Source organism: Chrysemys picta, chromosome 2 (genome assembly GCF_011386835.1).
Source record: "Chrysemys picta bellii isolate R12L10 chromosome 2, ASM1138683v2, whole genome shotgun sequence".
Taxonomy (NCBI): Eukaryota; Metazoa; Chordata; order Testudines; family Emydidae; genus Chrysemys; species Chrysemys picta.
The window spans coordinates 116,917,950-116,933,349 of record NC_088792.1 but is presented as its reverse complement, the minus strand read 5'-3'; the positions used below and the strand labels follow the sequence as shown (position 1 = coordinate 116,933,349).

At 47.0% G+C, this 15,400-nt stretch overlaps 1 protein-coding gene across 6 annotated transcripts in view; it reads left to right on the top strand.

Annotated features, from left to right (window-relative positions):
* TPPP (tubulin polymerization promoting protein) overlaps window positions 1–15,400 on the top strand; it is a 123,629-nt gene that overhangs the window by 32,402 nt on the left and 75,827 nt on the right. For all 6 annotated transcript variants that reach the window (XM_005296518.5, XM_042841973.2, XM_005296517.5 and 3 more), the window contains one exon: window positions 534–848. In XM_005296518.5, the coding sequence (XP_005296575.2) occupies window positions 534–848 (315 nt within the window). The remainder of the gene's footprint in view (window positions 1–533; window positions 849–15,400) is intronic.

Below are 15,400 nucleotides of genomic sequence, written 5' to 3'. Positions count from 1 at the left end.
GGGACCAGATGAAATCAAATCTGAACAGCGTCATCTGGAATAGGAACATGCTTTTCTAGTGCTACTACTTCCTGCAGGTGTTGAATCCAGCATGCTATAGCAGGTCAGTGCCCAGATCTTTTACCTCGTAGTTAGTTTTGCTAACAGAAGGGCGCTGTCCAAGAATTTAACGAGAATCCCTGGCCGTGTGGACCTTGCTTCTAGGCACTAAAAGTTCCATAGTGTGTTTTGACGTACTGCTATTTCAAACATTTAGTGTGCAGTAAGAGGGTTAATGCTGTCATTTTGAGTTCAGCTAGCGTGCTGTAGATTTGCACCCTGGATTGCCACACACTAGCTCTCCATGTACATAAACCCTACTAGAAAGTATCAAGTTACTACTAAGTGTGTAGTGTAAGCTCCCTTCACAGATTGTAACATGGACTGTAGCATGTGGAAAGTCTAGTTCTCAAGGGACAACCTAATAAAGAAGGTAAACTATGCATATTAATCTGCAGGGAATGCATTGATCTTTTTCCCCCTCCTCTTTGCAGCATGATGGCTGACAATAAAACAAAGTCCACTAAACCTGCAAACAAGACTCCTCCAAAGTCTCCTGCAGATCCGGCAAAAGAGAGAGCAGCCAAAAGGCTATCTTATGAGTCAAACAGTTCCCATGAAGGGGCCATGGCAGCAGAGCTTAGTGCTCTAGAAGAGGCTTTTAGAAAATTTGCCATCCACGGAGATACCAGAGCCACAGGAAAAGAACTGCATGGGAAAAACTGGTCAAAATTATGTAAGGACTGTCATGTGATAGATGGGAAGAATGTGACAATCACGGATGTTGACATCGTCTTCAGTAAAATCAAGTAAGTTCCTTCCCTTTTCTCGCTCCCTTGTCTTGTTATACTTTGCACCTCCTCCCAGGTTTATATTCTCTTCCCCCCCACCCCAAGCTGGTTTGACTCATAGAATTAACATTTTATGAGCAATAGCAGGTACAGCACACATGTACCTCTGCCACAATTACACCCTTTCATATTTGCTTTATGACACTTTGTTTGAAAATGTCCTTTAAACTTAGGGTGACCAGATGTCCCGATTTTATAGGGACAGTCCTGATTTTTGGGTCTTTTTCTTATATAGGCTCCTATTACCCCCCCACCCCCGTCCCGATTTTTCACACTTGCTGTCTGGTCACCCTATTTAAACTTCTGAGCAGCTGTCCTTAGCTGAGTTGAGTGTTTCATGTCTTAAGCTACAGTATGTTCAGGAAAGATGCATGTTTATCACTACAAGCTGCTAACTTTAATTAAAAAAAAAAAGTGTTGGGTAAGTGTCATGAATGCTTGTACTAAAGGAGCTCTGGTTCAAGTCAGGCTACAGTGTTTGTAAGTGAGGGGTCAGCCATGCATAGTTTTACAGTTTTTAAACACACTTGTAAGCCAGAAGGCAGATTCACCAGCTGGGGCAGTCCAAAGAGCGGCCACAGACCTTCACTAGTTTTTTCCCCTTGGAGGCTAAGAGTCCAGTTTGACTGAGGTAATAAATAAGATTTTCTTGATGGTCCCAATCTTGTGTGGCATGGGCATGCATCTACATCACAAATACGCCATCCATTTTTTTGTGGCTGAAGCCTTCTACTTATCAGCCACCAAAAACTGGATGGTGTACTGGTAATGAAGACGCATGCGCCTGTTGCCCAGAGATTGGCACTGCCAAGCATAGGCGCCAACTTTCTCCAGCGCTTGTGGGTGCCCGTGCCGCCCCGATTCCACCCCATCCCTGGCCCTGGCCCCACCCCCATTCCAACCCCATCCCCAAAGTCCCCGCCCTAACTCCTTCCCCTCCCTGTCCCTATTGGATCCCTTCCCCAAATCACTGCCCCGGCCCCGCCTCTTCCCCCAGCGCGCTGCGTTTCCCCTCCTCCCCCCTCCCTCCCTGCCCCGCAAATCAGCTGTTTCGCGGTGCAAGTGCTGGGAGGAGGGGGGAGAAGCAGGAGGTGGCGGCGTGCTCATGGAGGAGGCGGAGGCAGAGGTGAGCTGGAGCAGGGGGGCAGGGCAGGGCCACGGGGAGCTGCCGGTGGGTGCTGAGCTCCCACCAATTTTTTTCTATGGGTGCTCCTGCCCCGGAGCACCCACGGAGTCGGCGCCTATGCTGCCAAGCAAATTTTATTTATTACCTCAGCCAAATTGGAATCCTAACCTCCAAGGGGAAAAACTAGTGAAGGCCTGTTCCAAAACCAAATAAAGTCAATGGAAAGACCGTTAGTTCAGCGGACTTTGCATCAAGACCTAAAATTGCTATCTTACTTGCTTCCCCCTCCAAACTGCTTAAATTTGATCAGATGTGGGGACACAAACATATCAGCTAATTATGCCCTCTGTCCTTCATTACCTTAGAAGTTGTTTAAGTTGCACAACACTTAGTTTTATTTAAGGACAAATTTTCAGCCAGTTTCCTTAATTGTGCTAATAGTTTGCAGGAGTATATGTTTGCACATGCCCAAACCCACAGTTTCATGTGTAAATGCTAGTTTGAGGCCATGCAAATTGAGGCAGCTGGTTCAATTAGGGAGACTTGCTGAAAATTTGACCCTTAGAGCCCACCAAAGATAAGAAATACAGAGAAGAAAGGACCCTTTACCCTTTATGGGTTGTCCAATGTGATGTACACGAGTCATAGGATATCATGTCATTAATTCCTGAATTAATCTATTGTTTGTTTGAACAACCTCATCCACTGGCTTTTTCTGAGTGGGGAAAAAATGCTGTTTGTGGTGAGTATGTTTCCTCTCACGGCTGTTTGCTTCTTGCTCTGTCTTCAGCTGACAAGCCAGCATAGGCACTCCAACCCTTTTGTTCTTGGGTTAGCCTCTTGCCATCTCTGCTCCTGTGACAGTATTTTTCCGGAGATTCTGTTGCCATAACCAATCTCTGTATTTCAAGTGGAATCTTATCAGCGAACTAGCCCACTGTAGTAGATGGCTAAGCTTGGAGGTCTTTGGGCTTTCAGTTTTGTGTTTTAATGAATTTTGATGGATGATGTCAATGTTTATTTTCAAGTATTTGGTTTTGATAAACTTAAATATTTGTTTGTTGCTAGCCTAACAGGAAATGACAAATCCTAGGGCTACTTTCTCAGGCCAATTTCCATGCAGTAAATGATGTGATGGGCCCTTAGTATTGCAGAAACTGGCTGTTCACTAGATTGATGGATCCCGAGGACTCAGACCTGATGCCTACTGGGGTGGAGTGGATTCACTTATGCTCTGTGGGAGTGAGGTGTGGATCCAGTGGTGCAAGTAGGGCGGTACGGTACACTGTACCAGTAAGCTATTTATAGCTGGTACGGCGTACTGGAAAGACACAGGAGGAGCAGAATGTGGCCACCGCGTGGCCCCAGGGTGGCAACTCCTCCAGTGCGGCTGTACCGCCGCCAGCTCTTCCACACAGCTGCATGTGTACGTCTCCTGTCCGGGGTCTGTACAGCAGTCCCGCCAGAGGACAGGGCTGGGGGCGGGGCTGCCGTGCCAGAGGAGCTGCCGGCATGGGGCCACCCAGAGGTCCCACGGTCTGGTGCTTTCACCGTTGCAGTTTCCAGAAGAGCCCTGCAGCACAAAAGGAGCAGAACCCCATGCCAGTAGCTCCTTCAGCACAGCTGTACTGCCCCCTGCCTTGTCCACCCAGCGCTGTCCTCTGGTGGGGCTGCTGTACAGATCCCGGACAGGACTCAGCAGACGCAACTGCGTGGAAGGGCTGGGGAAGGGGCTGGGGGCAGTGCAGCCGCACCGGGCTCGGTTGTCAGCATGTCTGAAAAAAATATTCTCTGCTGTCAGAGGGAGCTGGTTTGAAACTCTTCTGCTGGCAATTCCCAAAGCAGGTGTGACTGTGAAGTGGCTATTGTTCCAGAGAGCAAGCCCTGCTCTTCTCTTAGTAGCCCACACAGCAGCTGTGCCATGTCCACCCATGGGAGCGCTCCCCTCTCCAGGTAACGTGGGATGGATCATGGGGAGGGGGAGAGTGTGGGGCCCTGGGCTGGGGGCAGGGTGGGGTCACATGGGGACGTCATGCGCCTCTTCTCTCCCCCCCCCCCTTAGCTGGTGCTGCGTACCGGTAAGAAATAAATTCTGTTTGCACCACTGTGTGGAGCGTTAGGGACATGGGGCTAGAGGGAGAACACACTGATATAAACACAGGCCACTTCCACTCCCCAGTGCTCCCTATTCCCAAGGAGGTAACCAATACGTGTTTTGTTGTATAAAAACAGCCCAGGAATTCCTGATGTCTCAACCTTTGCTGGAACGACAGAGCTGCAGTAACTCCCATGCAGCTATTACAGGGTTAATTGCTTCCCTCTTTAGGAATGGGGATCACTGGGTTCTTCCTCTGCTGACTGCCCTGGGGTGCTGGCTCTTCTGCCTGAGAGAGCCCTGTCTTTTCTCCTGGCTGTCTGCTTCCTTCTGGAGCTATGCAGTGTAGTTGTAGACGTGCTGGTCCCAGATCTATTCAGCATGGGCGAAACCAAACAATCACTATGCTCTCAAATGAACTCACACAGAAAAATGATAAAAGACAAAACCACCCTCCCACCCGTGGGTGAACACATTTCAGCTATCACTTCGTATCTGACCTCTCAGTTCTCATCCACAACACGTTCTAAAGACAAGCCTGGGAGCTTAAATTCATAACTCTGCTAGACACTAAAAATCATGGATTGAACAGAGATGCTTGATTTATGGTTTATTACAACAACCTATAATCCACTAATTGCCTCTTTGTCCTATGACTGCAGAGGTGTCAATGAGTCACTTTACCTTGAATGGTCCCTTAGCATATTTGCTAACTACTTATGCTAAACAATCTGTGCCACCTTGCATTTAGCTGTCACACTCTTGAGTACCTTTCCCAGCCCTGAAGGAGAGCTCTGTGGTTCGAAAGCTTGTCTTTCTCACCAACAGAATTTGGCTCAGTAAAAGATATTACGTCACTCACCTTGTTTCCTTTTGGAGCTGTCAGCCAAGGACAGTGCTGGAAGAAGGGAACTTGGCCTCTTACCCCCCTGTCAATCAACTGGAGAAACCAGTCTTCCATTACCTTGGGAGACCGTATGCATGCTCATTGCCTCTTTAATGTCATTCCTCAGTGCCCAGGCGGGGTGGAGTCATGAGTAGGATGTAAGTGTTGAGTAGCCACTGCTGGTTGGGTGGCTTTCAGAAGCTTCTACGCAAAGGTGCCAGGACACAGGATTAGCCTTCAGGTACTGTGTGTTCCATTCTGTGCATCTGATGAAGTGGGCTGTAGCCCACGAAATCTTATGCTCAAATAAATTTGTTAGTCTCTAAGGTGCCACAAGTACTCCTGTTCTTCCTTCAGATACTGTTGTCTGTTGATACCTGAAGTCACTGCATGTTTAATAATTGGAAGATAAAATAATTTATTTTAGAATATTAATTCCTTATTAACTAATTGCCCACCCATTGTCGGCAAGTGCAGCATAAGTTTTGAAAGTTCCCTTTGTATATATTATTATTTTTAGCTATGACACTTATTTTTGTATTTTATCGGTGGAGGGAGAAATAGGCAATAACTGTCATTTAACTGTGAAAATTTCAATATTTCAAGCCTTCCTTAAAAGATTCTACCATATCATTTCTGTATACCCTTTTTCAATAGTTATTTTTCCAACTTGTTTTTGTGATTTGTATTTTTTTGTTTTGAGGAGTTGGTTCATTGTGACGGACGCTTTAATTTTCACTAGAGATCACATATATATTTCATGTAGCATTTTAATTATGACAGGTGTGTTAACAGGATCAGTGAAATCCTGCGAAGTGCTGAACAGTGCACACATTAAAAAACTTAAATAAAAACTAGAATGAAATCTTATACGTGTAAAAGGCTAAGAGGATCAACTGCTGGAACACTGGCAGTGTAGTCACTTTCTGGACACCTGGGAGACGTGTGTAAGCTTGGTGTATACTGGTTGTGCTCAAACAAATGCAACATCTCCTTTCCTTCTCCTCCTCTCCATACCTGACCAAAAAATCAATGGGCAGATTCTGTGACCCTTACTCACAGATTAAGTAGAACCATACTTTGTTGTGAGTAGTCCCGTTTTCCCCCAGTGGGATTATTTCCAGAGAAAGGTAATAATAATCAGTGTATGTATGTGGGTTCTAGGCAGAGTTGGTTGAAATTTTTTAATCCAAACTGTTTTTCAACAAAAATTTTCAACATCAAGCACCTGAAAATGGAAACATTTTGATAGGGGAATACCACTGTGGTGCCTCATGGGAGTTGTAGTTTAGGTGCCTAAAGCTCCCATTCTCCTCTATGGGTTGGGTTCCCCAGCTGGACTACGTCTCCCATGATGCACCATGGCCAAGGACTCCCAGGGTGCATTATGATGGCTCAGCAATAGGGAAGCCATGATGCACCGTGGGAGATGTAGTCTAGTCAGGGAGCCAGGCCCATAGAGAACAATGGGGGCATAAGGCATCAAGGAGGCATTTCCAAATTGGATTTTCAGCTGGAATTTTCAGAGGGGACAATTTTCTGATCAGCTGTACTCTTAGGGTATAACTGGGAAAACTTTCTGGAATCTAGAGACAATTTAAGCTTAGTGAAATCAGTCTACAGTCAGAATCAGTATATCTACATATATATAGCTGCTAGTCTGGGATGAAGAATAGCTTCTAAAAATCAAGAGTAGGTGATCACTGCTGACTCCTTTGCTCAAAGTCATCTGAGTGATGGAGTTGGTTCAGTTGTTCAGAGATGCCTTTTTCTGCTACAGGAAAGCATTCTCCCCCCTGCAGAGTGCTGGTACTGATAGAACACATTGGAACTTTCCCTGGGAGGTGCTGAACACCTTGTAGGATCTGGTAATCTTTTCTCAACATGAACAGCATTTATTGGACTAAGCAAACTTAATCTATGAAAGTTATAGTGAATCTACACTGTTTGAAAGGCTGGAAATGTCGGTCTTTCTTTCCTTATAGCTTTTAAAGGAAGCTCAGCTAAGGTTCATTATATTACTTAGCATTGATGATGAAGCCGTGTGGTAGCTTGGTTACACTATTTCAATTAAAATGAAAAATTTGGAGTCACTGTCAGTCTCTAGATGAGGATATAAATTCAGACTGGATTGTAGTTATGCTGGTGGCCTTGTGTGAGAGGATGATATACAGGGTAGAAGATAAATTGAACCGATCTGGGAGTGGATGGCTTCTGAGTGTACATTAAGGTAAGAGGAAGGGGAAGCGTAGGTATGAAGAACATACAAAAGTCGAGATGATTGGAAAAATACAAAAATTTGTGTGTTACAAGAAGACGTGAGTTGAGTTCATTGTTATTTATGGGAATGTATTTTTTGTTTGATAATCATCCGGATATTTACAGACACTTAAGAAAACACTCATAAATCCCAGATGTTTGATGGATTTTAGCACAAATTTCTATCGTCTAAACTTTCATTCCAGAAATGTATTGTGTAAGGCCCTTCTTAATTTGTGATAGTGCAGCAATTGCGGATTCCTCAATATTAGGCTTCCAGTGCAATTTTGATATTTATTAGCTTGCTGTGCAGTCCACAATTTTGCATGCATTTTCGGGTTTGCAACACACACTTTTTTCCCCATTAGTGTAATAGAACCTCATTTATCCAAACTGATAGTGGCTGGGGGCTCGGACTGTCAGCCCCGGGTGGCTGGGGCTTGGGCTGTCACCCCTGCGCATTAATGACTGAATATAGTTGCAGCAAAATGTCTGGTTATCACCAAAAAATTAGGCATAACTTAATACTTGAGTGTTTATATTATTCCAGCAGTTTTTTCTTAAACAAATAGGTCTTCTCTGGCTTTTCCACATTACCGCAGTTAATAAAGGTTCATTATTACTTTTCCGTGATTTTTTCCATGTCTTGTCTGTAACTCAGCCACAGTTATTTAACAGTCATCCAGCGATTCAAGAAGGGCCTTAATTATTTGCTATTTGATCACCATTCATTACTCTCCAATTTAAAAACTTTGTCACCCAGTCAGAGAATGTAAGCAGAGGTGACTAGTTACAGACTGTAAATAGTTGAAGTGAACAGCTTGAGAACAATTCAAAGGCTGTTCACACAGATGAATATTTGTATAAAGCATTCATTGGTAGAAATTGGGATTCCGAACAGGAAAAAGAACTAAATTAACAACAAATAATCAAACCCATTTGATTCAAAAGGGTTAAATTCAGTCTGAGACCACAAATAGGGAAACAGATTTCTGATTTACATGTTTCACATGCTACAAAAAGTTCAGACACATTTCTCAATATCTATAACATCATATGGATATTGAACAGGGCTATTTCATTTTTTCTTGTCTTGTAAAGGCAAGTGGAATTATTATAAATGAATGATAAAGTTTTACAATGCATTGTGGGATAAAATAATGTATTAAATCCAGTAAACCAAGACTGTGAAAGCATTCCTTGCCACGTACACTTTCATAGAGAGAACTGTTAGGTGGAAATGCTCATTGCCTCCCTGAAGCTACCAGCAAAACTATGTAAATGATATTTATCAGATGAACAAGTTCAACTTGTCATGGGAGACAGTAGACTCAGAATGTCATCACAGCCTACAGAGTCTTTTTTTTCCCACATACCCCTGGGTTTTATGCTATGGTATGTTGCCTGTGCACTTATTTATATTGAAGGAGAATCCTGGTTTTAAAGATGGCTTTGGATTTCAATTTCCTCATGTGTGATTTTTATTATAATTGTTTTACTGTCGTGTATGAAACCAGCAAAAACAGAAACCTATACATACCACTGATAAGCAAAGAAGCCAAGGTTTACCTTGTGGGAAGTGTAATTTTTCAAAAGGTCCTCAATCACTCTTTGCATATTTAATGCTGTAATTCAAAGCAAGGCACAGCCACAATAGTGCCCCACCAGAAGGGAGACACTTTTTTAAGATATTGGATAGTGAATTTTCATAGCAGAACCTTAAAAAGTCATTTATTTAGCATGGATGTTTCTATAACTGTGATAACTGTACTTCTGTCTGTATGCTTGGCTAGTGTTAAAATACTCTGCTTTAATAGAAAATATTTAATATTAGCTCACTTGATCGCTGCTATTTTTTCTTACACCTTCCGTGCTTTATTTAGGAGGTATGTTTCTTTTATGATTGGCATACTAAAAAGAGTGGTAATGCAGGCTGTAAAGTCTGCATTACCACTGTAATGCAGTCCTGTAAAGTTGTTAGAGAAACACATCAAGCAAACACTAGGTAAAGTTTGGAATGGAGGGTTCCTTAGGCTTTTTTCAGCACTGGGGGCAGCTGCCTTCCTTTTTAGAAGATTTCTTCTTCTTTGAGTGCTTGCACGTGTCCATTCCATTGTAGGTGTTGGCACACCCCAAGCACAGTTGCTGGAGTTTTTTCCCTTAGTGGTATCCATTGGGTCAACTCTAGCACCCCTGGCATTGTGCAGTCATAGCATCGGTATAAAGGGCTCTGCTGACCCTGATCCCCTTCAGATCCTTCTTACTGCTCGTGACAGTTGCTGGAACCCTCATTGTCTAGGCAATCCTTCTCTTAGTGGATTTTCTCTCATTTTTAGTGTACATAGTTAGTGTAGTTTTAGGAGTTTCTAGATAGTTTGGTCTCCTCCGCTCTGAGATAGCGGAGTTGTCCACCGTCCTGGTGCTAGGCATGCCTTGGTCACCGGGATTCAAGCCTTGTGCTTCGTGCAGTAAGTCTATGTCTATGAGCGAGCCGCACTCAAGCTGCCTCAAGTGCTCAGAGGAAGCTTATAGAAAAGACCACTGCCAAATTTGCAAGGAGTTTAAGCCCTGGATTCAGAGGGACCAAGCTGCTCGATTGAAGGTCTTCCTCATGGAGGCGGCCCTAAGACTGGCCTCGGCGCTGTGCGTGGTCATGGCACCAGGGCCGGTGGAAGGATGTTTCGCGCCCTAGGCAAAACTTTCACCTTGCGCCCCCCCCGTCCCCGAGCCCCAGCCCTGAGGCACCCTCCCCTCCGCCCTGAGGCACCCCCCCTGCGGCAGCTCCCCACCCACCACCCTGAGGCACCCCCCCCGCCCCAGATCACCCCTGCCCCGTCTCCTTCCCGAGCACGCCGTGGCTGCTTCACTTCTCCCGCCTCCCAGGCTTGCAGTGCCTAAGGGAATCTCCACCAGCTTCTTGCCCAGTGCTGCAATAGCTGTGCAAGGGAAAACTGTCGCTGACAGTTGCAAGATCTCCTTGGTGACCCTCTCAGGCACCAAGTGGCACGGCATGGCTCTGGTCTCCACAGCATAACTCGTCATCATTGGACTCGGAAGTGGGATCGTATTTCCCCCATCAACGCAGCTGACCCTGCTGCTCCCCAAGCCATTCTTACCCCAGCTTGGCACCGAGTTTTTCACCGGGAGCCTGGCCATCATATCCATGGGGTCCGCCTACCAGGTGGTGGCCCTTCTGGAACCCGTGGGAGTTTCCCCCACCTCAGGGCATCTCTTGAGATGCTCTTACTCAGTTGTTTCAGAAGCCAGCGTGCCCTCAGTACCGCACAGGGATACCCCAGAAATGGACTCCGGTACCGAACACAGCACCGAGCCCCAAGAGGAAGCCCTGCAGGCTCCTGTGGATGCTGAAGAACCAGCTGAGGTGCCTAGTCCAACATTAGCCTCCTCTTCCTCCTCCCCAGATGAGGCCGTGATGGCACCAGGGCTTCCCCACCTCTGGATGATCCCATAAGGCTTACCAGGGCCTATTGAAATGGGTAGCCTCAAGCCTAGGGGTCCAAGCAGAGGTGGTCAAGGAGGTGACCCATGGCCTCCTGGACATTCTTTCGCCAGCGGGCCTGTCTAGAGTGCGTCTACCACTGCACGATGCCATCATGGAACCGATTTAAGGCCCTGTGGCAAAGCCTAGCCCTCCCTCCCACCAATGGCAAAGTGCATGGAGCGTAAATACTTTGTTCCTGCCAAAGGGTACACATTTCTTTTTTCGCACTCCCCTCTCTTTCCCCCCTCCCTGCCCCCTGGGGGTCATTGGTGGTTGCGAGCAAGATCACCATGGACAGCCGGGTTCTACACCCAAAGCAAAGGATATTAAGAAGTTGGACCTCTTTGGGCAGAAAGCATACCCTGCTGGGGCGCTGTGACTTTAATATGTGGGAGTCGCTGATGGAATTTAGGGAGCTACTTCCCCAGGCTGGAGTTTTCCTCTCTAATTGGGTAAGGAAAGACCATGGCTTGAGCATCCCTGCAGGCAGCTACAGCCCTCAGGGCTTCCCCAGGAAGTGCAACAGACCTTCCAGGACTTCCAGTTCGAGGGCTCCTTGGTTTTCTCAGAGAAGATGGAGGATAGACTGCACAGCTTTAAGGACTCCAAGGCAACTTTGAAATCCCTGGGACTTTATGTACCAGCAGGTTCAAGGAAGCAGTATAGGCCGCAGCAGATGAGCCGTTAGATCCTGCAGACTGCCAGGCAGGACCAACAGTGGAGGAGGAATGGGGATTTAGGTACAGGCCCTACGCAGTTAGCCCCCAGACACACTGGGTCGTCCAAACACTCGTTTTGACAAGATGCTGAAGGTCGATATTGCAATCCCTTATGTATTGGATCCAGCTACCCCCCTTTCTCCAACCGCCTTTCCTACTTCCTGGATGCCTGGACCCATATCACCTCAGACCACTGGGTTCTTAGCACGATAGAACTGGGTTTACAACATCCAATTCCTTCCTAACCCACCTTTCCTCTCCCTCCTCCCCATGTCCCTCTTCAGGGACTCTTCTCACTAGCCCTTATTGGAGCAATAAATCCAGTCCCTCCTTCAGGTCGGAGCTGTGGAGGAGGTTCCCATTCACTTGAGAGGAAAGGGGTTCTATTCCCGCTCTTTCCTAATTCCGAAAGCTAAAGGTGGTCTCTGACCCATTCTAGACCAGCAACGTCTTAACCAATATCTCAAGAAACTGAAGTTCTGCAAAGTTTCCTTGGCTTCCATCATTCCCTCGCTGGATCCTGGGGATTGGTATGCTGCCCTCGATCTAAAGGATGTCTGTGACCAGGAAAACCTGAAATATAGAAATAGACATTTCCTAAGGTTCGTAATGAACCGAAACCACTGTCCGTTTGCGGTGCTCCCGTTTGGCCTGGTGGCCGCCCTGTGGGTTTTCACGAAGTGCCTGGTGGTAGTAGCGGCCTTCCTCAGAAAGAAGGAGAGTCCACGTGTTCCCATACCTCAACGACTGTCTGGTCTCAAGTGGAGGCTCATCCAATCGACCTTCAAAGCATTGGGCCTTCTGTTAAATGTCCAGAAATCCACCTTGATCCTGGTTCAGAAGATAAAGTTCATCGGAGCACTACTCGACTTGGTGTAAGCATGGGCTTTATGTCCGGACGACTGGTTACTCTCGATTGTGTTCCTGATAAGTAGGGCCTTACCAAATTCACGGTCCATTTTGATCAATTTCAGTCATAGGATTATAAAAATCATAAATGTCATGATTTCAGATATTTAAATCTGAAATTTCACGGTGTTGTAATTGTAGGGATCCTGACCCAAAAAGGAGTTGTTGGGGGGGGGGGGGGTGTCACAAGTTATTGTATGGGGGGGGGTTGCAGTACTGCTACCCTTACTTCTGCCCTGTTGCTGGCAGCGGTGCTGCCTTCAGAGCTGGGTGGCTGGAGAGCGGTGGCTGCTGGCCGGGAGTCCAGCTCTGAAGGCAGAGCCGCTACCAGCAGCAGGGCAGAAGTAAGGATGGCATAGTATAGTATTGCCACCCTTACATCTATGCTGCTGCCTTCAGAGCTGGGCCCTCGGTCAGCAGCTGCCACTCTCCGGCTGCCCATCTCTGAAGGCAGCAGCGCAGAAGTAAAGGTGGCATTGTATGTTATTGCCACGCTTACTGCTGTACTGCTGCTGGCGGGGCATTGCATTCAGAGCTAGACGCCCGGCGGAGAGCGGCGGCTGTTGGCCGTCTGTCCAGCTCTGAAGGCAGCACAGAAGAAAGGTTGGCAATACTGTGGACCCCCTCCTAAAATAATCTTCAGCCCCCCTGCAAATCCCTTTTGGGTCACGACCCCAATTTTGAGAAACGCTGGTTGCCCCCATGAAATCTGTATAGTATAAGGTAAAAGCACACAAAAGACCAGATTTCATGGTCCGTGATGCGTTTTTCATAGCCATGAATTAGGTAGGGCCCTACTGAAAAAATCTCTTCAAGATCGTCAGATCATGACAATGCAAAAGTGCCTGAGCCTCCTGGGTCACATGGCATCATGCACACACGTAGTGCAACACGGGAGACTAAGACTCAGACCTCTACAATCCTGGCTAGCCGCAGTCTGCTCCCCCTCTTGCCATCACCTGGACTCGGTGCTCACGGTTCCAGAACAGGTCCTCAACTCGCTGACATGGCGGCTGGACACCCAGACAGTATGTGTGGGGGTACCCTTCTCAAATCCCCAGTCATCCTTGTCTCTGATATGCACTGCATTGGCCCTCGGCTGGGGAGCCACCTGGGGTCCCTCAGAACTCAAGGTCTTTGGAACCAAGAAGAGCTCTCCCTGCACATCGGTGTCAGGGAACTCAGGGCAATACGTCTAGCCTGCCAGGCATTTCTGCCCCACCTGGTGAGCAAATGCATTTTGACTCTCACGAACAATATGACTATGTTCTACATAAACAGGCAGGGCAGGGCGCATTCTTCCCCCCCCATGCCAGGAAGCAATCCGCCTGTGGGAGCTCTGTATCAATTACTCCATCAGCCTAGAGGTATCTTACCTTCCCGGGACTCAGAACCAGCTGGCAGATCACCTCATCTGATCTTTCTCCTCTCACCACGAGTGGTTTCTCCATCCAGACATCATGAAGGACATCTTCCAATGGTGGGGGACTCCCTTTAGAGATCTGTTTGCCACCCAAACCAACAGGAAATGCTACCAGTTCTGCTGCCTGAGAGGTCACAGCTCAGGGTCTCTTGCAGATGCATTCCAGCATTTTCTCTTATCACACTGATTCACAAGTTTTTGATGGAGATCAAGCGGGACCGAGCACAGGTCATCCTCATAGCCCGGCGTGCCGCAGACAACTTTGGTTCTCCATCCTCCTAGGCATGTCCGTGGAGACACCACTGCAGCTTCCATTGCACCCAGACTGGATATCCAGGAATTGCAGCTGGCTGCGGCATCCAAACCTCACATTCCTTCATCTGATGGCCTGGAAGCTTGATGGCTGAATCCGGAGGAACTAGTTTGCTCAGAGCAAGTCAGTGAGGTCCTAATGGGCAGTAGAAAGCAATCCACCAGAGCCACGCTTCCCAGCAAAATGAAAGCAATTCTCCATCTGGTGTTCCCAGCGTCAAGTCCTGCCCTTGCAGTCATCTCTGCAACTTGTTATAGATTACCTGCTTCTGCTCAGACAACAAGGTCTAGGACCTTGACTGAGCAAAGGACATTTAGTGGCTATCTCAGCCTTCCATCTCAAGATTGACAGCCATTCTGTCTTTTCACACAACATGGTCATCCGGTTTCTCAAGCGTCTGGAGAGGGTATACTCACCCCCACGTGGGACCTAAATCTTGCCCTGTCAAAGCTCATGACCCATTTAAACCTCTGGCAACATGTTCGCTGTTACACTCTCCTGGAAAGTAGCTTTCCTGGTGGCCATAACTTTGGCCAGGCAGGTTTCGAAGTTCTAAGCCCTCACCTGGAGCCCCCATATATAGTCTTTTTCAAAGACCAGGTCCAGTTGAGACCACACCCATCGTTCCTTCCAAAAGTGGTCTTGCGGTTCCATTGCAATCAAGCAATTTTTCTGCCAGTGTTCTACCCTAAGCCACATGCAAATAGAGAGGAACAGTGCCTCCATTTGTTGGACATTTCAGCGTGCCCTGTCTTTTTACATACAAACAATCAAACTGTTCTGTGGATCCACTCACCTGTTCATAGCGATAGCGAAAAGAATGAAAGGTCTCCCCATTTCTGCCCAGAGAATTTCGTTGTGGGTTACTTTGTGTATCGGAGCATGTTAGGAGCTCATAGATATTCTGCCCCCAGCTAATAACGGCCCATTCTACAAGGTCTCAAGCCTCCTCCATTGCCTTTTTGGCATAACTTCCAATTTATGACATCTGCAGGGTGGCAACTTGGTTGTCGGTTCACACGTTCATGACACGTTACACCATTACACAACTGGCCAGAGACAATGCCGACTTCAGCTAGGCTGTGTTACGGTTGGCCTGTCCTTAATCTCCAAACCCACCTCCAGTACAACAGCTTGTGTGTCACTTACATTGGAATGGACATGTGCAAGCACATAAAGAAGAAAAATGGTTACTAATTTTTCTGTAACTGTTATTCTTCAAGATGTGTTGCCCATCTCCATTCCAAAATCCACCCTCTGTCCCCTCTCTTGGAGGCG